The sequence below is a fragment of the Lampetra planeri genome, chromosome 46 (assembly GCF_965212315.1).
Source record: "Lampetra planeri chromosome 46, kcLamPlan1.2.h2, whole genome shotgun sequence".
Classification (NCBI taxonomy): Eukaryota; Metazoa; Chordata; class Hyperoartia; order Petromyzontiformes; family Petromyzontidae; genus Lampetra; species Lampetra planeri.
This window is the reverse complement of record NC_136152.1, coordinates 2242207-2269855: the sequence shown is the minus strand read 5'-3', so window position 1 is coordinate 2269855 and position 27649 is coordinate 2242207. Positions and strand designations below refer to the sequence as shown.

The 27649-nt window shown below is 53.6% G+C and overlaps 1 protein-coding gene across 1 annotated transcript; it reads right to left on the bottom strand.

The window, feature by feature from the left end:
• Positions 1 to 250: 250 nt before the first annotated feature.
• On the bottom strand, positions 251 to 18135 carry LOC144733310 (beta-1,4-galactosyltransferase 1-like). The gene is made up of 8 exons (XM_078615142.1): positions 17238 to 18135; positions 9179 to 9223; positions 7569 to 7730; positions 6637 to 6872; positions 6001 to 6188; positions 5535 to 5657; positions 4362 to 4466; positions 251 to 3002 (listed from the first exon to the last, which is right to left on the bottom strand). The coding sequence occupies exons 1-8, from the start codon at positions 17380 to 17382 to the stop codon at positions 2870 to 2872; spliced, it is 1137 nt and encodes a 378-aa protein (XP_078471268.1). The 5' UTR covers positions 17383 to 18135; the 3' UTR covers positions 251 to 2869.
• Positions 18136 to 27649: the final 9514 nt, after the last annotated feature.

Here is a 27649-nt window from a genome sequence, read left to right as displayed (position 1 = left end):
TTTAAAGTTGCGCATTTTGATGTGACGTCACATTTCTCAAACCCCCCCCCCCCGTCACAAATGTCTGAACCCCCCCCCGGTGCGTGACGTCATTTATGGACGACCCCAAAGAGCGCCGCTTCCTACACAAGCTCTCCCCGCATCTCGCACAGGCACCAAGCTTGGCCTCTGCTCCCACAGCACCGTGGGCTCGCTCACATTCAACTTGTACCGCGTGAGCACGGGGCAAAGACTTGGCAAAGGGACTTGGTAAGAACCGACGAATTTAATGTCGCCTCCGACGATCGCTGGCATTTTGAAATCGGTGCGTTGTTTAAAAACCGAGACTTGTGCAAATACATATGCCCCGCCGTTCACATTCGGTACAGCAGGGCGTGAGTTTCCACGAGGCCCACCACCACCACCGCGAAGAGGTCACAAACAAACCCTTGTTCCACCACTGTAGCAAGCAAGCACCCGCACAGCACTAATCGGACACTTGGAGGTGAATATATTTTCCTTGGCATCAACACTGTTTTCACTTGAGAGCGCACTTCCGTTAGTGCCACGGACTCCCTGAGCGGACCTACGGTTCGCTCTGTAAAACCGCGACACGTCCGTGACCGTGCGATTCAGTGGGTCTCTGGAAAGTCGTCGAGTTTCTGCGCGAGTCTATGGGCCGATGCGTACATCAATGCTTCTCTGCGCAAGTCGACAACTCCGTGATTTAACGGTTTTCTTAAAGTCTACGGGTCACTGTGTCATTTGCAAGCATCTGCATGTAAGTCTATGGGTCACCGTGTGAGTCGATGGGTCACACCGTGTAAAGCCCACGTGTCTCTGCACGTTGATGGCGCTCTTATATTGCCTGTGTGGAAGCAAGCGCATCCCCTTACCCCGCTGCACACAATGCGGAGATGCTTGCCGACTGGAACGCGATGATAGAAATCCGCATCGTCATTACAATCACCCTGTGCAACACCTCGAGATACGCATCCGCGGGGCAAGCGATAGTGACCGAAACCGACTTCTCTTCAGCTCAACAGCCGTAACGTGAAAAAAAAAAACACAACTCGGTACTCGCAACATCGCGCGCCTTCCCATACCCGACAACACCACCGATATTCCCTCCACCACTAAACATAAAAAATGCTATTTATTTACAAACACAGTAACCGTTATAAAATAACGTCATAGAAAGCCAACGTGCCATTTGCAAAAGGTGCAGATGGCACACAGTAGTCGTGAAATGACGCCGCCGTACGCGCGAGTACAAGGGAGTGTAAGTGTTCGAGTCCGATGCCAAGCTAAGCGAGTCCTGTAGCCGTCTCCACTGGCACATCCGATCCGAGCCATCGGTGCACCTTGCTCCACGCGCCGACCTAACGAGACATCCGAATCTGACTCGGGCCCCAAGCAGGGGCAGGGATAATGGAGTGTCGTCGGTTGCGCGTGATCTCAGTCCGTAACACTGCGTGGACACAGCTTCACCGCGTCATCAGACTAGTTCGTTGTGCATTCCGTCAGCGGCACGGCTCGGCTCCTGCAGTGGAAAAACACGGGCGGACTGCCAAATCGCTGCGCGCCGGCCCCGGCACGGCCCGGATGTGGCAGTGGGGAGGGTAGAAAAAAAGGTACTTGTGGGTACTTGTGATTCTGATGCGCGTCTCAACCTCCTCGCGAACCTCGTCACAAAGACGTCGACCTTCATCGACGGATCACCGTCATCTCCGCCGGGGGTCGGCGAAACCGCCCCCCGCTCCTTTTCCGCCGCGCCGTCTTGGGCGAGGACGCGGTCGCACTCGGAGGCTTCATAAAAAGGCATCGTTGTGGTCATAAATAAGAGAGTTAACGCCGCTTCGCGGGAGGCCGACGGCGGCGGTCGATACGCAGGAATGCGGAAGTTCCACCGGCAGCTTTGGGTTCGCTATCCGAGCAGCGGCCCCACGGAATCCACTGGCAGGTTTGAGACGGCTCGATCCGCACGAGAGCGCGTCCCCCGCGCGACGCGCCAGAGCGCCGCCGGGCTGCGCGTGCCGGAAATACGGAGGCGGTGAAATTGTTTCAAAGTTCTCCAACCGACACGTTTGCTGATGCAGGCCGGAGCGTCCATTTAGAGCTGGGATGACTATTCGACAAAGACGACTAAATCGGCTACTTTTCAATCGCCTGGAGCCGCCTTTAAAAACGGCGACCGCCGCCGAATTCTGCCCCGTGAAGGCAGGAAACCCCCCACAAAGCCACGCCCCCAGCGTGACGCGATTGACGGTATTGATGGCAACGCCGATGATGTCACCAAGTCCCCGTGCATCACCTCGCGACCAGCGGCACACACGGAGAGCAGAGGCGAGGACTTTCATTTCTTCCAACTACTTTTACGCTATCCGAGTGAGAGAGCCGACGATCGGTAGAGCAATCGATTACTCAAACGGACAGTCCAACACCGAGCGAGGTTGCCACCTGTAGCGGGTTTCCCAGTATGGTCATCAATTCGGTGGGAAACCCGTGAGTCTTCCCGTTATATTACAAGTCCCGTCCCGGTCTTTTGTCAGTTGCGTAATAACAACGTCGCGAAACAAACAGTCGCATTCGTGATACAACGCGGTTACGAGCACCTCTCTCCTCTTCCGACACCGAGATTTTCCCCTTCCCTCGCTATGTCCTCAAGTGCCGACCCACGGCTTTACGTCCGCCCGTCCGTCGCTCGTCCTCCGTGCGTTTGTCTCGTTGAACGCGGCTCGTCGCGCGAGCACCGCACGCGCTAGAAATCGGAAGAAACGTTTTTGTTGTTGTTGTTGTTGTTGTTGTCGAAGTTCGCTGCGTCCTGTTTGTCCGTCGGTTGCTGGAGGGGGGGGTTGTTGGGGGGGTGGGGCGCGAGTCCTGGGGGGCGCTAGTTGGGGAGCCCGATGTCCACGTAGATCTCGGTGTAGAGCTTGTACATGGTGACGGAGATGAGCCGGTACTTGAGGCTATTGAGTCCGTCGCGGTCCATGTCCACACGCGTCCGGGCGTAGAGGTCGTAGCTGCGCAGAGACGTGGGGGGACGAGGAAGAGGAGGATGGGAAAGAAAGGGAGGCGACATCGGTAAAACATCTAAGGGGTTAAGCTGCGTTGAACGCACCAAACCGGGTGGTCGCAAGCGACACGTCGGGTATCCGACCGCGAAATGCGGCTGCGAGAGAGTTGTTCTTCAACTCCCCGCCACACGAGCCAAAACAATCGATCATCGCGTCCCAACGCCTGTGTGCGCGCGGACAATCTACTTATTTGGCTAAATCGTGTGGTGACCCAACGCAAACAAATCTACTATGAATGAAAAAAAGATCTTGTTTTTTTGGGATTATAACAAAGTAAAGAAACGAGCGATCACGTCGGAAAACTGAGCTTGAGAAAACATTTACATTTACACAAAGAGAAAGCATTGTGTGCACTGGGGGGAACAGGTGAGGTTGGGTAACGCGAGATGATACATCAGCTGCCACGCAGAGTTATCGTTCGAATATTGCTCAATGCATTTCAGGAGTGGAGTACAGCAAGCCTATGATTTAATTGGGGTTGCGGTGTGCTTGCACAAAACAAACAAGAAATTGAGGATGTACTTTACGGTATTATGGCGCGGGTCCAATGGACACACAGCGCACAGGCCAGCCACGGAAACGGAAGGCGCTGGTCCCTCGTGCGTCGAGGGACCAGCGAACTCGTGCCCACGTGAACACGAGCAATACAAACCAGATGACACATTCTCCACACGCCACCAGCCGCATTCTGATGCAGCTCACCGATCACTGCGCCGTCGTCTCCACGGCCGCAGGGACTCGCCCCTTATCCAGTTAGCACTGGGTTTTATCAGCGAGTCTTGGAAACAATTTGATCAGTGTGGCCACTTTGTCTCAGGCGAGTCGCAAATAGCAACTTTACTTAAAAGTTTTGTTCACATTGGATTATCGTGATCCCACACGACGCACACACACACACAGAGACAACCCTCTGAGCAACGTGGCCAGTTGTCAACATTGTGTGTCCTTCAAGGCACCACAACTGTGGACTCAAGTTTCGTTCGTATTGCTACAAGAGTTAACGTGACCTCACAATACATAGAGAGAGAGAGACACACGGACAGAGCTGATGCAATCGCGCTTTCAACGTCAGCCAGAAAGCTCCAACGACATTTGGCAAAACGGCCGGTGCAATTACCGTTGTGCCTATTATGTTATACGACGTATCGTAGCATCATCGTATCTCGTGGCAATCCCGGGGATTAAATTTCATTGAAAGTCCTCCGGCTGTCTCGGGGAGACCGGGGGAATGGGGGGACTGGGGGGATAGAGGTTGGGAGGATAGGGGGGCGAGGGGAGGCGGGATGGGGGGGACGAGAAACGTACTTTTTGGCGTTAACTTCGTTGCCCTTGTCTCGATCGTGCCGGATCATCTTGGTGCGCGCAATTTGCGGTGGCGGCCTCTCCACATTCAGGCCCTTGAATATCACCCTGCAGGATACGCACGGCCGCGGCACAAACGTTGGCATTCTCGCGTGCCTCGTCCTTCTCAAACGAACATCACCACGCCGCGTTTCATCCCGGTCGCGCGGTCGGCCTCGTGCCGCGAGAGGGCAGGCGGCGACCAATTAAATCTCCCACAGGCGCGATTTACCGCCAAGCGGGCCGACACCGCCGACTCGCCAAGTGTCGGAGAACGACCCGCTGAAGTGAATATCACAGAACTGCCTCCAGAAACCCTTCGAGTGGCCTCTGCTCTGCTCAGCAGGGGGCAGCACTCTCCGACCCGCGCTACCACATGAGAGCACGCCGGTCCCCTCTCGACAGTCGAACAACGATTTTTGACTTTGATAATCGAGATGAAATTTTAGCCAAATTAAGTGCAGAACCAAAGCTGAGTGCGATGGGTTATCCTTCGCGCAGCCGCTGGTGCCTGCGTCGACTGAAGCCCGAGCAATCCGGCCAGCTCTCCCAGGGCTCCCCACGTATAGATGTGGAGACAGAGGGAGCAGATCGGTATCTCGCTCGGCAATGCGGGTGCGGGTCCCATACATTGGTTCAGGGCTGTGTGATCATCGCGGGCGAGGGGGGACTGCCCCATTCCAGTTTGGACAGGACAAAATGTTTTCCCGACATCGTAAAATCTCAAGGGCGTTCAAAGAGATGTACGACTCCACGAGGCTTCGACGGATAAAAGAAGCGCGTGTATGGAAGGCGGTTTTGTCAAGCCACTGTTGAATGAGGGCCTCCCCGCGCGGGTCGTTGGTTCTATTTGACCATGCTTCACTACGCTGATGACAACGACGACGACGCGTTAGACGCGTAGACTTTAGTCCGAGTTGTCATATGGGCGGTAATGACAGGCAACGATTAGCTGCATTTTAAATCGTAAATGAAACATGAATCGCATAAGACGTTTACGTGTCTATCCTTCCCCGTGATGCGCAACTGCCCACGTGTGCAGACAGCACGGGCCTCCCTCTTGTGCGTGTGTCATGGGTCTCCCCCTTGTGCGTGCGCCGTGGGTCTCCCCGCCGTGCGTAGTGGGCCCTCGCTCACCGCTTGTAGAGGTCGTCGTCCTCCGTGCCCCAGCCCCAGTAGTTGTTGGAAAAGCCGTTGATGGCCTCAAAGTGCTTGATGCGCATGGAGACCACGCCGCCAAAGTACGTTTCGTACGGCAAGCTGCGGCACAACAGCAACATCGGCAGCGAAAGTTTTTTTTGTTCCTTTCATGGTTGCAGAGCACAGGCCTGATTGCCCAATACGCCGTGCGGCCAGCAACAAATGGCACTCGTGAAGGTTGCAGTGAAGTAGATAAGCATTTATGTAAACGGAGTAAGGTTATTGTAAGAACTTTAGAAGAGAGACGATAGCGAGACTTGCAATGTGGCGAATGAGTGAATAGGCAAGCGAGAGAGTGAGTGGGTGGTTGGTTGAGCGAGCGAGCGAGTCAGTGTGTTGTTGTGGCCCGTGGTTGATCAGAGTGTGGGGGTAGTGTGTGTGGGGGGGGGGGGCGGCCCCTCACTGGAAGTTGAACTTGTCCATGGCGCTGGCGATGTGGCGCGGCTGCTCGCCGCAAGCGTAGGTGTTGCGGTCGTCCATGGGGACGATGTCGATGTCGCTGAACACGATGCAGTCCCACGGGTAGATGGCGAGCGCCTCCCGCGTGCCCACGTTGAGCAGCTTGGCGCGGTTGAAGGTGGCGTCTCCTGCCTGGCGGCAACGACGGGCAACGGTGGGCGGCAAGCGGACAGCGTCAACGACGGCCAAGTGGAGGGTCAATATAACGAATGTAATCGATTCCAGCCGTTGCTAACCCATCGACGGATCGAGGCCTCGCCACGCCGTGTCGCTCACGGGGATTCGAGCGCGGGTTGGCGAGGCGTGGGAAGGGGCCTGGTTTGATGTCAAGCGCCACGTTGGCCGTGACCGAGAGAAAAAACTCGAGCTTCTAGGTTCGTAGCGCAGCGCGCGAACCGCTACGCTACCGCTCAAGTACCAACAAAAACAAATATCCCTCGTACAGCCTTAACAGACTGTTGGGGCAAGTGCTGTTATAGCGAGCACCTATGAAGGCCTACCAGCACACACACACACACACGAGTGCGTCGAATGTGAGAAGACGCCACCCTCCACCACCACCACCGTCGCCGCCGCTGACCTGGTGCACGATGAACACCCCGTAGTCCATCTGCTGGCGCCGCAGGATGGGGTGCATGTAGTAGAGCCAGTAGAGCAGGTGCTCCGTGCGCTTGCGGTACGGAATGATGATGGCGACGCGCTGGCGGGGGGTGCAATCCTTGGGGTGGTAGCGGCCCCCCAGCGTCACCTCTTCGTTCTGCTCCGCCACCAACTCCATCGACACCGTGTCGGTGAACTCGATGCGCAGAGGCCCCACTGCTCGCGCGCAACGGACGACGGGGGGCGGCGGGAAATCATCGTCACGCGTCGGCGCCGCCGTCGTTGAAGCACCGCGAATTTATAAGACGGATTCAGCGTTCATGTTTGAGGCTAGGCAACGTAACGATCTGGGCAAAATGTTTGTGTCGTGTAACCCTCCACCACCCGACAGCCCGATAAAAATCAAACCGGCACGCGCGCGAGCGTCGAACGCGGCAATTTGTTATCGGTTCAACTGTGAATGCGACGCCGAAAGGCGATCTATTGGAAATAATTAAATTCTATCTTCATCCATGATAAACAAATCGGTTTAGCCATTTGAATTGGTCGCTGTAAGGTGCTCATTGACCGATCGTCGATCCCCCCCCGTTCGACCGGCGAGCACGGGAGTGGCTGGCGAATTCAACTGGGGTTTTTGAAGGGTCAACGGCCGAGAGAAGCTTCATCAAGAGAGGAGTCTTGGAGAGAATACAAGGGACGACGGGCGAGGAGAGCCCGAGGTCCGGCGAAGACCTCGCTCTAGGTGAAGGCTGGCGCCTGCGTGCCGTGAACAAACCGGACCTTCAGCAAGCACAGACAAACGTGCGTGCGTGCGTGCGCTGGACCGCTCGCCTTGCACGCGCACAGCATGCCGCCAGCGGACACGGTCAACGTAACGAGCACCACGGCAGCGTTCGTGCGGGCGGCACCTACCCAGGTCCCTTGACATCTCCGGGCACTCCTGGGGTCCTTCCGGAGCTTTGGTCACGACGACCTTCGTGACGTTCTTCTCTGCGTGCCGATCCTCTGCCTTGTGCAACGTGGTGTCGTTGTCCCAAAATTTCTTCAAATCCTCCTTTGCCTGCTCCGAGTTGTCTGCTCAGACAGGCAAAGACAAAGATTACCACCCCCCCTACTTAACACCGCTGGGGACGGTGTTGCTAGCGAGCACCTATGGTGAAGTCCAGCATGGCCTACACATGTGGGGGTGGTGTGGCGAGCCGGACTGATGTTCTGATGTTAGCCGCGGTCAAGGAAAAGAGCTCTGGTCGCCGGGTTTGTAGTGCAGCACACCGACCACGACGCCACAGCTCCCCCATATAATTATGCGCGCACACAGGCAAATTCATCCGTTAACATGACTCCCTGCACAAATCGGCAATCATGAGCACGCTTTAAGCCTCCAGCGTGTGAATTTTAAGCAAATTTCTGATCCATTTAATTGATTAATACAGCCGATAAAGGGTACACTAATCGAATACTTAACGTATAAAGAAATGCATTCTCAGGCAATAAAACGCCATTAGCCAACTCAAGCGTTGCAAAAGCACTCCATCCACGCATTTGCTCATGTCTCCGTTTATTCAATGTAGTCACATTAACCCCGGGCCACCTCCGCCAATGGCCTAGCCCACGTTAACACATTCCATCGTGCGTTTTACAAATGTGTATAATCCGTCGGCAATCCGTTCGGGTTCAAGTGCGATTCGCGGCCTTTGAAAGTTTGCAGGCCCCGCACGTCGCGTGCTGTTTTGCCCCGGAGACTCGCCGTTGCGCTTGTGAACGCGTTGGCAGACGAGCGTTTGCGCAGAGTTAATGCCGTCCTCTCGGCGTGTGCGACGACTTCATGCAGCGTCAGTGCCGACCGACCTATTCACCAGCGCACGCGTTGAGTCTTTGTTGAAATATTCATCAACATTTATTTTTCATTCATATCGATGTATTTCTGCCTGCCCCGGCCAGGTGGCGGTTCAGCCGCAGGGCGAGTGGCTCCCAACGGGGAGGTTGCGAGTTCAGATCCTGGTCGTGTAGGGTGGTTGACTCGGCCCATCATCCCTGCTGGGTTGATAAAATAAACACCACTTTGGGGGCAAGTCAACTGTGGTCCTCCTATGGCTAGACTCACCCACCCCCCCCCACCAGAGGAATGTGGTATGTCCACCAACGTGTGCTCTAGCCAAGAGCCGGTGCGCACCAGTCTATCGACATCGCCGCGGCGTTAACGCAGAAAGGAAGTCAGGGCTCACGATACACGCCGGGGTTTTCCAGGAGCGGAGCGGCGGCACAGCGGTTGTGCGCGTTGCGCAATTATTGCCGAGACCGCCAACTCACCACGCGGCACCCGACAGCCGGCCGGAGGAGTCTCAGCGGCGCCCGCTCAAAGTCTCAGACCTCTGAGACACACGGACCACATCCGGGTGATCTTTGGGCATCAAATCACCACTACCAGATTCCAACTCATCCCACCCCTCCTCCTCCCCCGAACCCCCCTCCACCTCATCGTACCGACACAGGAAGAAAAAGAGACCGGCAGAGTACTTTACCTGACTCCAGGCTGCGGTTTTCTCTCTCCCCAAGAAGGGCCCTCACTGAGACACACAAGGAAAACGCAATGAGTTAACGCAAGGCAAAGGCTCCCGCTTAGCATTATAATGCCCACGGCACGCACGAGCTGTTTGGGCCAAGTGCTTGTCAGCGAGCGCCAACGAAAGTGGGCACGGCGCACGAGGAGGTGGAGTGACCACGGCACCCTGCCCAGCTGCCTCGGTCTCACCAATGCTGATGTTTTATGGGTTTATTTGTCACTCTGTGGGCCTGTGCGTGAAACTAAGGTATCTTTGTAACCATGTAAGACTTGGGATCGCTGTGCGAGTCACTGTGATAGGCCAACCCGGTTGTACAAAGCCAGATATTTACACATATACTAGGAATACAATGACAACAATTTCAACTAAGGTGCCATCGTAGAGTATACTCTCGCTCTCGGAGAGAGAGAGAGCTACTCAGAGGCGTGATGTAGCAGCCAGGCGGTGCGCTGGCACCAACGCTTTCCCAAGCTCTGCAGTCCTCTACATGTTAAGAAGTTTTCCGGCCAATTATTGAGTTGTTTAAACTTGTGGGAGGAAACTAGAGCATGTGGAGAACACCCGCGTGTACGAGAGGAACAATGTTCTATTATGAAGGGACAGAAATTTGCCGTCATATTAAAACACTCTGTAGGAAACGGATTAACGAGCGAGTCACAGGACACATTTTTGTGACTTTTCAGGCGAGCAAAGGCACCGTCAAGATCCAGAGAGAGCGGATCCAGCACAAAGAGGAGAATGTGTGTGGATGTTTCACTCCGAACGTATTGCAAACGCTTTCAAACAAACGTCATATCTTCAAAAGCACACAAATCGGCTAGTTTACCATGCAGGGTTCTGATAAGCACCCACCATTCGTCTATGATTCTACGAAGGCCTCTTCACACACCGTGTTGCCCGCAAGCATACTTTTGACCGTACATCACCGCATTGGTCAACACGGCTTGGTGAAGATTAGTCGATTACTCGAGACGGAAACTCGTCGCTACGCAGGCACTTAACTTTCGATTTAAAGCTTTCGTGACTGCAGGGATTCATCTTCTTGGTTCTTTCGGTATAGTCACGTCGAAGAGAAAAAAAAAACATAATAAAATACGTCGTGAGAATTATTTTATTATGTTTGATTTTTATTCTTTTTTTATTTCCCTTTTACGTGACTTTACCGAAAGAACCAAGAAGAGGCACTTAACTGTTACTCCACTGCTGAACAAGGACCTCCCCTAGCCGTATCGCTTTATGGGGGTTGTTTGGCCATACTTCCCCATGCCAGTCAATGCGGGATGTTGACGTTAGCGAGGCGTGGAGGGGTTCCAAGAACTGGCTCTGATGTCACTCGACACGGATGTCAAGCGTTGGCATGACGACAATCTCTACTTTTGTACGGTTGATGTCGGGGCAGCGCAACAACTACAATTTTATTTCGATTTAAAGCTTCTTTCGTGACTGCAGGGATTCATCTACTTTGTTCTTTCGGTAAAGTCACGTAGAAGGAAAATAATAAAATAATAAAAATAAAACATAATAAAATTTCGATTTAAAGTTTTCGTGACTGCAGGGATTCATCTTCTTGGTTCTTTCGGTAAAGTCACGTAGAATGGAAATAATAACATAATTAAATAAAACATAATTAAAGAATTCTCACGACGTTTCGGTCGGGGAGACAGCGTCATTCAGACAGCGTCATTCAGACGCTGTCTCCCCGACAGACCTGGTCTTCACCTGAGGACGGCAGCTTGCGTTGTGGCCGAAACGTCGTGAGAATTATTTTAATATGTTGTATTTTATTATTTTATTATTTCCATTCTACGTGACTTTACCGAAAGAACCAAGAAAACTACAATTTTCACATTCAGTCCTCTTTTGAACTCCAGTCAGCTCTCCAAGCCTCACCCGAGATTAATTCGCAATGTTGAAGATCTAGCGCATGGGTCCAAAGGGCTTGGCGAGACTTTGAGCAATGACGAGGGACGTTAATGAGGTCCTGGCAAATGGGAAGGCGACCGTCTTCCTCGAATCGCAGGATGGGTGGGGGAGAGATGGGCAACAACCAGGGTGTAGTGGTCGACTTGAGGGCAGAGGTCGCAACCGGGTACCCGATACCCGTACCCGATACCCGGCTACCCGTACCCGGCCGGGTACGGGTACGGGTACCCGTTTGCGACCCTGATGCGGCCGGGTACGGGTAAGGAATCAAAACCCGTTTGCGACCTCTGCTTGAGGGCTCCAGTGATACGCCGCACTGCAGCGTTCAGTTGTACATCAACAGGTCGTGTGGTGACCACGTGTGGTCCATGCTGGTGCACAATGCTCGGCTACAAAGTACACAAAGCGCCATCGATGATGTCCGTAGCCCCGAAGGTGCTGATGATCCCCCAGCTTGTGCTCGCCAATTTCTGGTCCAAGTTGACCCCTTGTTTTGGCCTTGGCGGCTTTACCTTCTTCAGGCGGTCATACAATTTGGAGATATAAATAAGTAGATACTAAAAATGTATATTGTGGGGTTAAGGAGGCAGCTACTGGAGATACAAAGCTAGGAGGATCAATGGGGGGGATGACACTGGGCGGTGCGACACAGCAACTGACACGCCACTGGGCCCGCCGCACCTTAGGGGCTCATTATGAGCCGTCCAACCGTCGACCTGCATGACCAGAGACTGAAAGGACACAAAGCCTCACTGTGACTGCAGTCAAGTGTGACCCGTCACTCACACCGCATTCCATTGTGCACAATGGGTCATGCAGGTATGTGCGAGCGCGTGGGTGTCTGCGGGTGTCTGCGGGAGGCAAGGTACTGTTCCTGTAAAGGTCACCCCCCCCCACCCCGTTGATTCTTACACCAGTGTTTAGCGTTTGGTTAACCAAATTATGTTTTCGTCTCTCATTCACACCGTGTTCAACCGCCACACAGCAGGGCATGGCAACACACCCACGAACTCACCCACTCAGTCAGTCACCCACCGAATAACCCACTCAGTCACCCACTCAGTCAGTCACCCACTCAGTCAGTCACCCACTCAGTCAGTCACCCACTCAGTAACCCACCGAGTAACCCACTCAGTCACTCACTCAGTCACCCACTCAGTCACTCACTCAGTCACTCACTCAGTGAGTCACCCATTCAGTCAGTCACCCACTCACTCAGTCACCCACTGAGTAACCCACTCAGTCACTCACTCAGTCACCCACTCACTCAGTCACCCACTCAGTCAGTCACCCACTCAGTCAGTCACCCACTCACTCAGTCACCCACTGAGTAACCCACCACACTACAGGTCACAACTCTTCATTTGCTGCTTCTTCCCTCGCACTGCTCAACTTTGGAGTTCCTTACCATCGTCCGTCTCTTTTCCCCAGCTCGTACGAGAATAACCTAGCACCCACATGTAACAGAGAGGGGTCCCCTTTGCCAAGACGAGTCTGGCCAACATTGGTTGAAGCTAGCCTGACTCTACTGATAACACAATGGAAGTCGAAACTGTTTCAAAGATTTCCTTATGTTGAACCAATGCCGCTGAAAATACGCACTCCAAGAAATCCCATGTGACTGATGGGATGTTGTAAAACGTATTAAAAATGTTGTTACATTGATTGGCAGATGTGAGATGGAAGCTTATCGTCTGATTATTCATTGTGTCGATGATATTTGTAATTACTGGTGAAATGTCGTACGATGTTGTGGGCATTCTGTTTACGTGACAAACCTTACTAATTGGCCGTGTCGGGTGGTGGCGGGTTTAACGACACATTTATATTGACAAGATTTAACCCAAAAAACTTTGATTATGGATGCTCTAATAATAATATATGCATTGTCTCTGGTGTAGGCCAATCAGTTTCAAAGACAATTGATATACGATCAGAGCATGTTTGTTTTGCATGTTTTGCCACAAGCACAGTACGTGTGGAAATTTTATAGTTGATCTACTTGGTGTTTGAACATTTTAGCGCCTGTTTTACTGCTAGAAATTTAAAAGCCTATTCTTATTTTTCATCATTTTGGATACTGGCAAAAGTCCCCATAGATAGAAAGGCTCAGTGTTAAAACTAAATTATTCACATGTAATTCCGAGTCGAAGAGATGCAGACGACAGCAGTTTCGGAGTACTTTTGCCAAGCTGAGTTTGACAATGAAAGAGCAGCATTGCACTGTGCCCAAAGGGGGAAGCTTTAAACCTTGTATATTACCATGGGGGGGTGGGCAGCAATCAAACTCAGGTGACCGGGTTCAAAGGCCACTCCCTGTACAAGACGTATAAAGGAGCCTCACTCGAAAACAAGTGTGTGAGACTGCATGTTCCTTTAAAGGATAACTAGTGTTGTAATGATTAGGATCACAAGAGAAGTAACAATGGCAAAAGTCAGTGGCTTACAACTGGAATTAATATGGTGAGACCGCTTATACCTTTACGTATTTGAGCCAGTGGTGGAAATTCCGCATTCATCTGGGCCGGAACTTTGAGCTATTATAAGCACAATGTTACGTTACGCAACACGCGAAAGCACTGTTGAATGAGGGCTTCCTCGCGCGAGGTGGAACGTGTTGAGCACCATATTTCAGAGGCGCTGTCACGGGGTCACTAAGGCGGTGCGCGCTCAAGAGTGCAAATGAGATGGCTAGCGACCTTCGGTCTAAGTCTCAAAGGCTGCGCGAAACACAAAAGTGTTGACAACAGTGGTTTTTTAAAATGTTTTTTCGAAACCTTCCGTTGAGACGGGATGGATTAAAAAAAAGTAATCGGGGCAGTGAGTGCTTTCCGATGGGGCTCTCTCTTTAAATGCTCAGTGCGATAATCACCCCAATTCCATCTTTTGACGTTTTACTGTCATTTCTTTCTACCGCGGGCGTTTTTTCTTGAAGAGCTTTGTCCGAGACAAAGTTTGTTCCTGGAAACCTTTTTTTTTTCTAACGTTTACGCTCGTGCGCTGTTTTCCCCGATTATCTAATCCACGCAGTTGCTTTGGCCACGACTTCTAATCGCTCCTCGTCTCTTTGTTACCTGCACGCACACTGCTTTTGTGACTGCGGAAATGGAGGTCACTCTTGACTCATGACACTCTCTCCACCCCTTCACCTTCGGGACTTCTCACCTGGCTAAACAATCGAGACGTGAAACGAAGTGAACGTTGGTTGCCTCTTGAGCTCTGTGGATGAGGTTGAGAGCGTCCGAGGAGATTCCATGGTAAAGCCCAGGGTTTTAACAATGATCAAATCACCCCGACCCTCCCACCATACGCATCATCCTGGCAGATCTCAGACGCTGATAGGGTCGTGAGTGCACTGTACGTGCGTGGTTAATGCACAACTATCCTTATCTCCACGGCCCTATAATCGCTTTGAACCCAAATCTGCCCGCCCACTCCACCACCTCACCCCAATGTCATCGCACGCATGGACAAGGTTCGAGCCAAAACCACAACTCTTGCCGCCACTAAAATCGGTCGTCATCGTCGGTCATTCTCACTCCGCAGCCGGATGAAAGCCCTCTCACGATCCTGCGATATAATAATAATCCATCCAGCACAAGCACGTGAATGTTGCTTAATTGCTCCATCTCCTGCCGTGGACGTGCTGTCGGGCACGTCCCGTTCCCGTGGCTGCCGACTGTGCTTGTTATTCTGGATCTCATCAGCCATCATTGTCCCTTCTGGCCTTGACGCATCATGCGCAAGCCCCACTCACTTTTCCTCCACAGGACTAACAGCTGTTGTGGTATAGTATATGGATGATATGATGATGATGGTGATGATGACGACGACGACGTAGTGATGGCAAGAACAATGCTGATGATCACCATTGGCGTCATCTGGTCCAACACCATGTGAGACTAGGCTCTAAGGAAAGCTGTCTCGGGTGTGGACCAATCAACTTCAAGGACAGTGCATATATTATCAGAGTTATGTTTTTTGTTTGCATTATGGCTGCAGGTATTGTGGTCTATGCAAACATGACTCCTCGTAAAAAAGGTGTCAGTTTTGTTGCCAGATAAAAGGGTAAAAAAAAACAATTATCAATGCTGATGATGATAATGTACATTTACACGAGTTCGCATGATGATGATGTAGGAAGTGATGAGGGCGCCACTCTGGCGAGATGTTTACTACCTTGCCTGGTGTACAGGAAGCCGTGGGTTCGATCCCGACCCCTGTATATTTGGGGGTTGCATGTTGTCCACGTGGTCACGTGGTTTTTTCTCTCTCCACATTTAGAATCAAGATGCGTTTTGAGTATTTGGCCGCTATAAAGTTCCACGTGAAAGCCATTTCGTTGAGCTCTCATTTGTGATGGCCTCAGTGGGACCTTACCCGGTAAAATAAATAAAACATCGGTTTTTATTTTATTTGTAACAGCTGTAGCGCAGAGGTCGCAAACGGGTTTTGATTCCTTACCCGTACCCGGCCGCAGCAGGGTCGCAAATGGGTACCCGTACCCGCCGTTCCCTACCCGTACCCTACCCGAAATGAGTGACAAACGGTTACTCACCAGTGACTCACGGCCTACCCGTACCCGTACCCGGCTGCACCAGGGTCGCAAACGTCTACCCGTACCCGGCCGGGTAGCCGGGTATCGGGTAGGGTACGGGTATCGGGTACCCGGTTGCGACCTCTGCTGTAGCGTCAACCTCACACTTTCCCAAACTCTCCCAATCACCTTGCTTTAATTCCACCCCAGTGTGAGCTCTTTAACATCGATGGACACCTTCTCCACAACGCTATATGTCACGGGCCATTTGGCTTTTTTAAAATCCTTTATATTAAGTTCACTTGCTTGCTTGCGCGCTTACGACCGTGCAAATCTTTCGGTCGTTTTTTTACCCACTTCCCGTGATCCAATCGAGCTGACATTTTGCACACAGACTCGTTGTGCGGGACAATACATTTTCGTGAAAATTTTTTTCCAAAATGTTACACTTTTTAGGAAATGTTTTTTATATGTAATTACCAATTGCTTAATGGTGGCAAGCAATCATCTGACCCATAGGTGGCTGCCATCTCAAGCCAGAGGACGAGAGGACTCTAGCCGCCACGCATATAAAGGATTTATAGTGAAAAACTTTGTTTTTACGGGTTAATTTTTTTCTCCTGCCGTGGGTACCTGCGCTCAGCAAAGGGCCTTTAAAGACAACCAAACACCCACTGCTGGATTTATATGATCGTGTTTCAGCAAACAGTCCACCGCCGACTGCATTAAAGAATTAAGTCGCGCATCTTGGCCACTGATGTTGCCGAGCTGCGTGATAGCTGCAGTCAGGGGCACGGTGGCACACGAAGTGACACGTCTCCCACAGTCCCACTTCTCCCGGCAGGGCTTGTTGTCTGACAGCTGGAGACACTGAACTGTGGCTCATTTGAAGGACAATGGAGACAAATTATTATCGAGGCTTCACCCACCCACCCTGTTTCTTTGCGTACAATGTCAGTAGACCCCCCCATACGCAAGCGAACGCATTTGGCTTAACCCCACTCCCAACTCCATCCGTACGGAGTCAATGGATGTCCCCAAACTTGAGGAGTGGAGTAAGAATGAGCATCACTAGTGGTGATAGTGCAGTAGTAACTGTGTATGCAGTAACACAAGCAGCAGTAGAAGTGGTTGGTGGTGATTGTAGTCGTGTCCGAGCGTAGTAACATTGAGCAGCAGTAGTAGTGGTTGGTGACGGTGCAGCAAAAGCAATGAGTGTAGCAGTGACAGTGAGTAGTAGTACTGTGGTTTCAGCAGCAAAAATCATCAGTCGGGCACCACATCCACCACCACCACCACATCCACCACCACCACAGCCACCACCACAACACCCACCACATCCACCACAGCCACCACCACAGCCACCATCACAGCCACCACCACCACAACCACCGCCACCACAACCACCACCACCACCGCCACCACCACAACAACCACCCCCCCACCACCACCACATCCACCACCCCCCCACCACAACCACCACCACAGCCACCACAACCACCACCACCACAGTCAATGAACGCGCGCCGTGGTCGCGAGTTTGACTCCGGCCCTCACCGAATTCGCTCTCGATGTGTATCCGCGCCTGGCGGCCCAGCGGCGCGAACCTCCTGACGTCCACGTACTTGGAGAAGACGAACACGGACGAGACGACGACCACGCAGAGGCCGACCAGCAGGAAGAGACGCTCCCGGGGACGCATGGCGAACTGATGCTGCTGCTGATGATGCTGCTGATGCTGCTGCTGATGCTGATGATGATGCTGCTGCTGCTGCTGATGATGCTGATGATGATGCTGCTGCTGCTGCCGCTGCTGATGCTGAATCTCACGCCGCCTCGTGCCCCCAGGGAGCCACTCGAGGGCAGTAGCAGCAGCAGTAGCAGCTCTCTCTCTCAACCCCCAGCACCCACCCACCCACACACAGTCTCAACTACAATCTATCGTCTACACACTCCGACACTTCGACACTCAATCTACCCCCCACCCCCCTCCACGAGTTATAAAGTCTCGCCTCGAAACTCCACCTCTCAAATCGATTAGCGAAGCCAAACAGTTCGGCCTCCTAAACAACGAAGTTTGTATTTTGCGTATCGCTCACGGCCCTGACCCCCCCTCCACTCACTCCCTGCTCCTCCTGCTGCTGCTGATGCCCCTGGCTGCTGATGCCGTGGTCACACAGCGAGCTTGGCCTCTGCTGCTGCTCCTGCTGCCCCTGCTGCCCGTGGCTTCTGATGCAGCTGCCCCTGCTGCTGATGCCGTGGTCACACAGAGAGCTTGGCCTCTGCTGCTGCTCCTGCTGCTGCTCCTCCGCTCGCCGTAGCCGCCGACCCCTTCACGTCCAAGGTTGTCGCGCCGTTTCTCAACACTGAGCGCAGTTAACTTGGTCGTGGGCGGACAGACGCGTGACCGGCAGCAGCAGCAGCAACACGCTGTGGGTGCCCCTACAGCTGCTGGGGGGATGTGGTGGTGGTGGCGGAAATGGTGGAGGAGGTTGCCCATAGCGGCCCCCCTTCCCCCCAGCTGGGGTGGGTGGGGCTAATACTCTACGTCACCGAGAAGACCACGCCCACTCTGGACCTTGTCGTCCCGAGCGAGGGCGGGGCCAGTTCCGTTACGTCATCGCGTAGACCACGCCCACTCAGGCGCTTCTTACCCCCCAGCGAGGGCGGGGCCAGCTCGTACGTCACCGCGTAGACCACGCCCACTCAGGCACTTCTCACCCCCAGCGGAGGGGGTGGGGCCAACCCTACATACGTCACCGCAGAGACCACGCCCACTAAGGCCCTTCTCACCCCCAGCGGAGGGGAGAGGGGGTGTGGCTAACCCTACATACGTCACCGCGTAGACCACGCCCATGCATGCGGCTCGCCCCGCCCACTACTACAATTGTTAGATTTCTATTTCTAGATTTGAAGCTTTCGTGACTGCAAGGATTCACATTCTTAGGTTTTTTCGATAAAGTCACGTAGGTAAAAAATTTAAATTAATAAAAGTAAAATAAAAATAAAATAAAAATCACGACGTTTCGTGACTTTACCGAAAAAACCTAAGAATATGTTAGATTTCTAGTTTAACACGTAAAAGAAGTCGGCTTTCGCGACCAATATTATCCATAATTGAGGTGTGGTGGTGGTGGGGGGTGTGTGTGGGTTAGATCGCGTAAATATAAATGTATCGTTTTATTTCAAGACGACAATCATCATCGTCGTCGTCGTTATTATTTATCGTCGTTGCGTGGACAATACCGTCCGCATGCGCATGCGCAAGCGAGGCTCACCTCTTCTCACCCACACGAAGCAACGCACGAGCGCTTTTGCTCCACTGCCATTGGCCACGTCACCGCGCGGTGAATTCGAGACGCGCGGGGGGGGGGCAGGCGACCAATCCGCACGCGGAGTGGGACATTGGGAGGTGACGTCACCCCCCACGACGGCTGATCACGAGGAGCAGTTAAATAAAATAATAAAGTGAATCTTTTTACTGGTAGTACCCTCCTGGTTACTCCGTCCGTCGTGCATCCAGAAATGGGAGGGGTGGGGCTGGGTGGAGAGGGGAGGGTGGGGAGAGGCTGGGTGGGGAGGGGAGGGGAGGGTGGGGAGGGTGGGGCTGGGTGGGGGGGTGGGAGGGGTGGAGCTGGGTGGGGAGGGGCTGGTCACCCCGTGGTGCCCTTATAAAACTCAACGTTTAACCTACTCACGCCGGCTTGTGCCCGCCCTCACAGTCGGGCATATTTGCGGAATACACCACGCCGCCGTTGACCCTGGCCATTGACCGAGCAACCCAACGTTCCTACCAACTCCTTCCGCAGGAATATGTTTTTTCACCATCAGCCATGGTCTACCCACTGCTGGATGAAGGTCGCACTGTAGGCCACAGCAACACATTCACCCACCCACTCACCTACTCACACACTCACCTACTCACCTACTCACCCACCCACTCACCCACTCACCTACTCACCCACCCACTCACCCACTCACCACTCACTCACAGTCACCCACCAGCTCACACACTTACCTACTCACCCACTCACCTACTCACCCACCCACTCACCTACCCACTCACCCACTCACCTACCCACTCACCCACCCACTCACCCATCCACTCACCCACTCACCCACCCACTCACCTACCCACTCGCCCACCCACTCACCTACCCACTCGCCCACCCACTCACACAGTCACCAATCCACTCAGTCACCCAACCACTCACCCACTCACCCACCCACTCACACAGTCACTAATCCACTCAGTCACCCACCCACTCACACAGTGACCCCCCACCCCGCTCACACACTCCCCCACCCACTCAGCCACACACTCCCCCACCCACTCACACACTCCCCCACCTACTCACACACTCCCCCACCTACTCACACACTCCCCCACCTACTCACACACTCCCCCACCCACTCACACACTCCCCCACCCACTCACACACTCCCCCACCCACTCACACACTCCCCCACCTACTCACACACTCCCCCACCTACTCACACACTCCCCCACCCACTCACACACTCCCCCACCTACTCACACACTCCCCCACCTACTCACACACTCCCCCACCTACTCACACACTCCCCCACCTACTCACACACTCCCCCACCCACTCACACACTCCCCCACCTACTCACACACTCCCCCACCCACTCACACACTCCCCCACCTACTCACACACTCCCCCACCTACTCACACACTCCCCCACCTACTCACACACTCCCCCACCCACTCACACACTCCCCCACCCACTCACACACTCCCCCACCTACTCACACACTCCCCCACCCACTCACACACTCCCCCACCTACTCACACACTCCCCCACCTACTCACACACTCCCCCACCTACTCACACACTCCCCCACCTACTCACACACTCCCCCACCCACTCACACACTCCCCCACCCACTCACACACTCCCCCACCTACTCACACACTCCCCCACCCACTCACACACTCCCCCACCTACTCACACACTCCCCCACCTACTCACACACTCCCCCACCTACTCACACACTCCCCCACCTACTCACACACTCCCCCACCCACTCACACACTCCCCCACCCACTCACACACTCCCCCACCTACTCACACACTCCCCCACCCACTCACACACTCCCCCACCTACTCACACACTCCCCCACCTACTCACACACTCCCCCACCTACTCACACACTCCCCCACCTACTCACACACTCCCCCACCCACTCACACACTCCCCCACCTACTCACACACTCCCCCACCTACTCACACACTCCCCCACCTACTCACACACTCCCCCACCCACTCACACACTCCCCCACCTACTCACACACTCCCCCACCCACTCACACACTCCCCCACCCACTCACACACTCCCCCACCTACTCACACACTCCCCCACCTACTCACACACTCCCCCACCCACTCACACACTCCCCCACCTACTCACACACTCCCCCACCCACTCACACACTCCCCCACCTACTCACACACTCCCCCACCTACTCACACACTCCCCCACCTACTCACACACTCGCCCACCCAGTCGCCACACTGCAGCTCGCTTCTCTTTCTGCCCCCCCACTCCAATCTGGAATCCCCTCCCTCCCGTTATCGCCGCCTCTCTTCCCAAGCTCCCGCAATGAAATAGCTTTGGCTCAATTCAAGGAGAGGCGCGTTCACCCGTGTGAAACGTGCCTGTTTGTTACTGGCCGTTTGTACATTTTTTCACCCTTCGCTCCTGTCTTTCGCAACTGAGTCTTAAATAAAATCACGGTAACAATGACAACATTCCCCACGCTGCTTGCGTCACGTGCCGCCCTCGGCGGCGTGCGTCATGCCGACCACGTGCCCCTCGCGATTCGCATTGTCCCGGCTTCTCCTCTTCGTGTCGCACCGGGCGGGCGAGCGTCACCGATGAATCCCAGGTGTCACAGGCGAGGCGTGCAGGCGTCGCAGTGATAGTCGCGGGTGTTACAGGCGAGGAGCGGGGAGGGGGGAGGTGCATAGGTGATGCACGGGTGAGGCTCACTGGTGTCACAAGTTGTGAGATGTGCATAGCGGCTGTTACAGGTGGGTGGTTGTTTCTGGCCACTGGGCACTCGAGGGCCTGTGAGACGGTGAAGGCCAAACCAGATGGGTCACCTGTCACCACCACCCAAGGTCCGCATCACTCTTGTGGCTACAATTCCTCTATAGCAACGAATTATGCGATATCCACTGGAATCGAGTGGGATTGTCAATGTAATTCACTCGGCATTGAACGCGTTAATACATCGGAACCTACGACATCCTTGCCGCCTCGGTGTGACTGACATGCATACCTGTTCGGGCCCATGGGCTATTTGCTCAACATTAGCACGGTTGGTTGGCTACGTGCGGTGCGAAAGAAGTTCAACATACATGTGGAATGACAGGGGAGTCAGCCTGCAGCGCGGATGGACTAGTGGCCACGGGAGGTAATGACAGGGGAGTCAGCCTGCAGTGTGAGTAGACTAGTGGCCACGGGAGGTAATGACAGGGGAGTCAGCCTGCAGTGCGAATGGACTAGTGGCCACGGGAGGTAATGACAGGGGAGTCAGCCTGCAGTGTGAATGGACTAGTGACCACGGGAGGTAATGACAGGGGGAGTCAGCCTCCAGCGCGAATGGACTAGTGGCCACGGGAGGTAATGCCAGGGGAGTCAGCCTGCAGTGCGAATGGACTAGTGGCCACGGGAGGTAATGACAGGGGGAGTCAGCCTCCAGCGCGAATGGACTAGTGGCCACGGGAGGTAATGCCAGGGGAGTCAGCCTGCAGTGCGAATGGACTAGTGGCCACGGGAGGTAATGACAGGGGAGTCAGCCTGCAGTGCGAATGGACTAGTGGCCACGGGAGGTAATGACAGGGGAGTCAGCCTGCAGTGCGAATGGACTGATGGCCACGGGAGGTAATGACAGGGGAGTCAGCTTGCAGTACAAATGGACTGGTGGCTGCGGGAATGATCGAGAATAGGAGCGGAGCCAGGTGACGGAAGAGGACGGTGGAGTCTGCTGCTAGAGCGAGCGGTCTAGAACCAGCGAGAAGCTTCGGGAATGGGGGCGTGGCCTCGGACCGTATATAAGGGAGATGCGCGGGAAACTCGGGACTCTTGCAGTGGGGGTCTCCGCCTGTCCGAGTGTGAGCACGTGGCACCTTAATGAAATAAACCATCTCGAGACGAGTGCGTACAACACGGGCGATCAATGGTGATCTGAGACGGATGCAAGCCAGGTGTGGGTACTCCTGAGGCAACCTGCCAAGCCGGGCCAATGTCCCCGCATGCGCGAACAATCGAGGTCAGAATCAGAAGTTTATCTCGCGAGTAAAGTCCCCCCAACCGCCCGAGCTGAGAAGCTATTTCGTTATCTCTCTCTATCCCCGCTCTGCGTCCTCGCCGGCGGCAATCGGAATTGGCACCGCACGCGACGTTCACTGCAACCGCAAAAGCCCTCGGGGTGATATTAGGGGGAGGCCGATCAAAGAATTGATCCCCAGAATTGAATCAACCTTTGATTCAACGTGTTTCTCAGTGTGTAGTGAGTTGATGGTCTCAGCCCGGCCACCAGTGATTCACACAAAAGACACATGGACCTCGAAACCCACAGAGACCCACAACCCTGTCGTGATCTTGATTTGAAGCTTTCGTGACCGCAGGAATTCATACTCTTTGATTCTTTCGGTAAAGTCACGTAGGTAGGTAGGAAAATAAATAATAGATCACAGTGATCTATTATTTAGATCACAGTGATCTATTATTTATTTTCCTACCTACGTGGCTTTACCGAAAGAACCAAAGAGTATGAACCCTGTAGTGAGTTGGTGATCTCAGTCCCATCACCATCGTTAACTGACACGTCCCAATAGAATGACAGTACAACGGAGAGTCTGCGGGTCTCTACGAGTCTGTTTGCTTCTGTGCTCTCTACGATGCTCTAGGCGAGTCTATTTTTCCCTGTGTACGTCTATGGGTGTTTCATGTGAATCCATTGGCCTCGATGTAATTGGTTCTCTACGTAAGCCCATGGATCACGATGCGACGTCTCTGGGTCTGTACGCAATGTGTCCGCGTGCGTGCTCGAGTCTAGGAGCACGCATTCACATTCTACGATCGCCTCGCCTGCCGCCCAAGTGGCATCTACACAAAGTCCCGCAGTCGTCGGGGGGATCACTGACAAAGCCCCGCTTTGAATGGACTCGGGCTGATTGTGCCAGAGTGACCTCGTGCTCGTGGCTGTGTGAGGTCACCTTTTACGAGCGAGCTCTCGTCATTATTGAGCACTACCAAGTGGGTCTCGTGACTATTTTTTTCCAGGAAGGGTATCGGCAGTTGAACACGTGGGCTTCCGCGACCAATAGTATTCATAAAACACATTCCTGCGGAGGGAGCTGGTAGGAACGTTGGGTTGCTCGGTCAATGGCCAGGGTCAACGGCGGCGTGGTGTGTTCCGCAAATATGCCCGACTGTGAGGGCGGGCACAAGCCGGCGTGAGTAGGTGAAACGTTGAGTTTATAAGGGCACCACGGGGTAACCAGCTCCTCCTCACCCAGCCCCACCCCTCCCACCCCCCACCCAGCCCCACCCTCCCCACCCAGCCCCTCCCCACCCTCCCCTCTCCACCCCACCCCTCCCATTTTTGGATGCACGACGGACGGACAGACACAATACTCCCCTGTGGGCTGGTATAACCAGGAGGTTCCTACCAATATAAAGGTTTTTGGGTTAGATCGCATTCAGTATAAATGTGTCGTAACCGTCCACCACCCGACACAGCCAGCAAGGTTTGTCACGTACACAAAACGCGCCAGTGAGTTACTGCTTCAGCCCACCGATGTGTTGGAGAGTAAATCCACAACATTTACAATTTGTGAACATTTATAATCCGTGGATTTACTCTCCAACACACCGGTGGGCTGGAGTTCCTTACTAATTGGCACGTTTGGTTGACGTGACACACCTTACTGTGTCGGGTGGTGGAGGGTTACGACACATTTATACTTACACGATAGAACCCAAAAACCTTTTTTGTGAGGGTATTACCACATTGTGGCAGTAGGGTGGGGGGGTGGGAAAGAATTGCTACCGTGCGTATCCCGGTCGAGTAATCTGCGGTGTGATGTCACATCGGCATTATTTCGTTTTTACCGTGACGCCCGCATGCAGTGGCCGACTCTTGCGAACGACGTCGTGGGATCGTTAACGACCAGGCAGCTGGCGTGGACTCGATGGTCAATACACAACGCGGCATTGGCCAGGGCGGCTGCTGGATTCGAACCGTGAACCTCTGCGTCGAGCCGCGCTACACCGCTGGGCAAACGTCGCTGCCCCATCGCCTAGAGCCGGCATGCACCGCGGGACCCAATCTTCTTCTTCTTGTCGTACGGCTGCTGATGTACACGCAGAGCAACAACTACAATGTCACATTCAGGTGTTCAAGCGTGGATAACGGCGTCAGGTACAGCGGAGTAGTGTATCATAGCTGTGACGTCTCCTTCGTATTTGCGGGTTGGGGCATTGCGTCGTTACATGTGTGTAGGTCTGTTCTGGATGCCGGCAGTCGCACGCTGCTGGAGAGTTTTACATTTTCTATTTGTGCATCGTCAGGTATCCGCCTCCGCTGTGGTTTGTGCCGGTGCGGTTTAGGGTGGACCATGTGCTTCGGGGAAGATCTAAACAAAGGGGGCTTTCCGTGTCGAGCATTTCACAAGGTGTTTATTTGCAAATTATTTTGAACTCCATTCAGCTCTGCACGCTTCATTGAGGTTGAACTCACATCGCTGAAGGTTAAGCGCATGGGTTTGCGTGACTTCAAGCGATGACGAGGGACGTTATTGAGGTCCTGGTGAACGGGAAGGCGACTCTCTTCCTGGGTTTGCAGAACTTCTCGGAGGGTTGCAGCGAAGTGGCGGTGGGGTGGGAGAGAGATTTTTGACCCCACGGTCAGCCAGGGTGTTGGGGTCAACTTAAGGGTGTTGGGGTCAACTGGAGGGCTCCAGCGTTCAGTTGGACATCAACAGGTCGAGTGGTGACGACGTGTGGTCAACGCTGGTGCACAGTATTCGGCTACAGAGTACACAAAGGGCCATCGCGGGGGCGTTGGACCTGCCCTGCGATTGCGCGCTCACCTCGCCGCTGGCGGAAGGGGGCCTCCTCCGCTTGGGATGGAGGTGCCAGGGGGTATTTGGGCCCCTCTCATCCACACTGGCAAGACGCTCTTAGAAGAGGCGCGTGTACCCACCCATCCATCGCACGCGACCTGCCAATCGACGAGCTGTGTTGATCTTCTTGGTTCTTTCGGTAAAGTCACGTAGAAGGGAAATAATAAAATAATAAAAATCAACCATAATAAACTAATATAATAAAATAATACAAATAATAAATCAAAAATAATATGCTAATCTATTTTTTTATTATGCTGTATTTTATTATAATAAAAATAAAACATAATAAAATAATATAATAATATTTTCTTTTATTATGTTTTATTTTTATTATTTTATTATTTCCTTCTACGTGACTTTACCGAAAGAACCAAGAAGATGAATCCCTGCAGTCACGAAAGCTTTAAAAAGAGCTGTGTTGAGTCCAGTGTGATCCCAGCCATTGCACCGCTGTGGCGGCAGCATCGCCGGTGGCTTTATTTGTCACCTTTGATATTTTCCGGGGCGCTCGCTGGTAGAGACTCGTGCAGATGAAACGCGACTCGGAGCCACTGCCGTAGGGAGCAGAAATATAGAAACTACACGAGGTCGTCCATAAAACAGGTTTTTTATGGGGGGGTTTAGTTTGCGTAAATATATAAAAGTGTCGTTAAAACCGCCACCGCCCGGCACAGCCAATGAGAAAGGTTCGTCACGTGAACGGAACGTGGCCAATTCGTCACGAGTACGGCACTAACCGGTGTGTTGGAGAGCGAAGCCACAACATTTACAATCTGGAGTTCTACCTTTCGCCAGTAATTACCACTAGCTTCATCAGGCGACAGCCAGATTTGTGGTGAAATCCTCCCCCTGTCTCTCTCTCTCCTCCTGCCGGCAATTCATCGTGGCCGGCAGACCTCGGCGTTGGAATGATCTCGCTCCTGAACCAGATTGCTGCTGCTGCTGCTGTTACACGTGACATCAGAATGTCCGCCGTGCCCGGCAGAGTCCCACATGCCGGACGAGCAAACGCCTCCGTTTCCTGCCACGCGCCAAAGCCACAACTCTCGTCAACAGAATTCCCTGGGCCCAAAAGGCAATCACAGCGGTGTGGGATGTGATTGGCATCGTCAGGGGGGGAGGTGAGAGCGGTGGTAAGGGTAGGGGTCACCGAATGTGAGGCCCAAGCGAGGAGGTGGGGCCCACCCTCTAATCCACAACAGTTCCTGGGGGCCCCAATCAAACGCAACTCGGGCGTGACCACGCCGGCATATCTCGCAAACCTACCGAGAGAAAACCGGGGCTGAGAGGATTTCAAACCGAGCTTCCTCAATGTCTCGGCAGTGGTCTGGGCAGAATAACCACATTCCTACACTCCCACTGAACGCACTTCGTCACCTGTTTATATAGGTGTGCAATGCCCCCTTGGGAATGACTTCGCTGATGAGACACTGGATGGCGAAACCGTGCCAGAGTTTCGCTTGTGCTGGACCAATGGCTGAAGCAAGGACTGACTTCGCTGATGAGACACTGATTGGCGAAACCGGTCCAGAGTTTTGACTTGCATTGAGGCCGTGCGGCCGATGGGATGTCTACGTGTCCGTTCCGCGCTTCCGATGCTGTTCTGTGTCGATTGATGTCGCACTGATTGAGAGTCTCCACGGTGGCGACGAGTCAGTTGGCCACGTGTCCACAGCAATGCTGCCGCGTCATGGGGAGTACCCCTCCCCCCTCCCCCCTCACTCCCCCCTCACTCTCCCGCCCCTTCTCCCTCCCCCTCCCTCCCCTTCCCCCTCCCCCTCCCTCTCCTTTCCCCCTCCCT

Excerpts from the sequence above, each read along its gene's own strand:
- LOC144733310 (XM_078615142.1), bottom strand. The coding sequence starts at position 17,382 with ATGCGTCCCCGGGAGCGTCTCTTCCTGCTGGTCGGCCTCTGCGTGGTC. Across the intron at positions 6,189-6,636 it reads GGGTGTTCATCGTGCACCAG|GCAGGAGACGCCACCTTCAA; the intron begins GTCAGCGGCGGC and ends CGTTGCCGCCAG. Across the intron at positions 5,658-6,000 it reads ATGGACAAGTTCAACTTCCA|CTTGCCGTACGAAACGTACT; the intron begins GTGAGGGGCCGC and ends GTTGTGCCGCAG.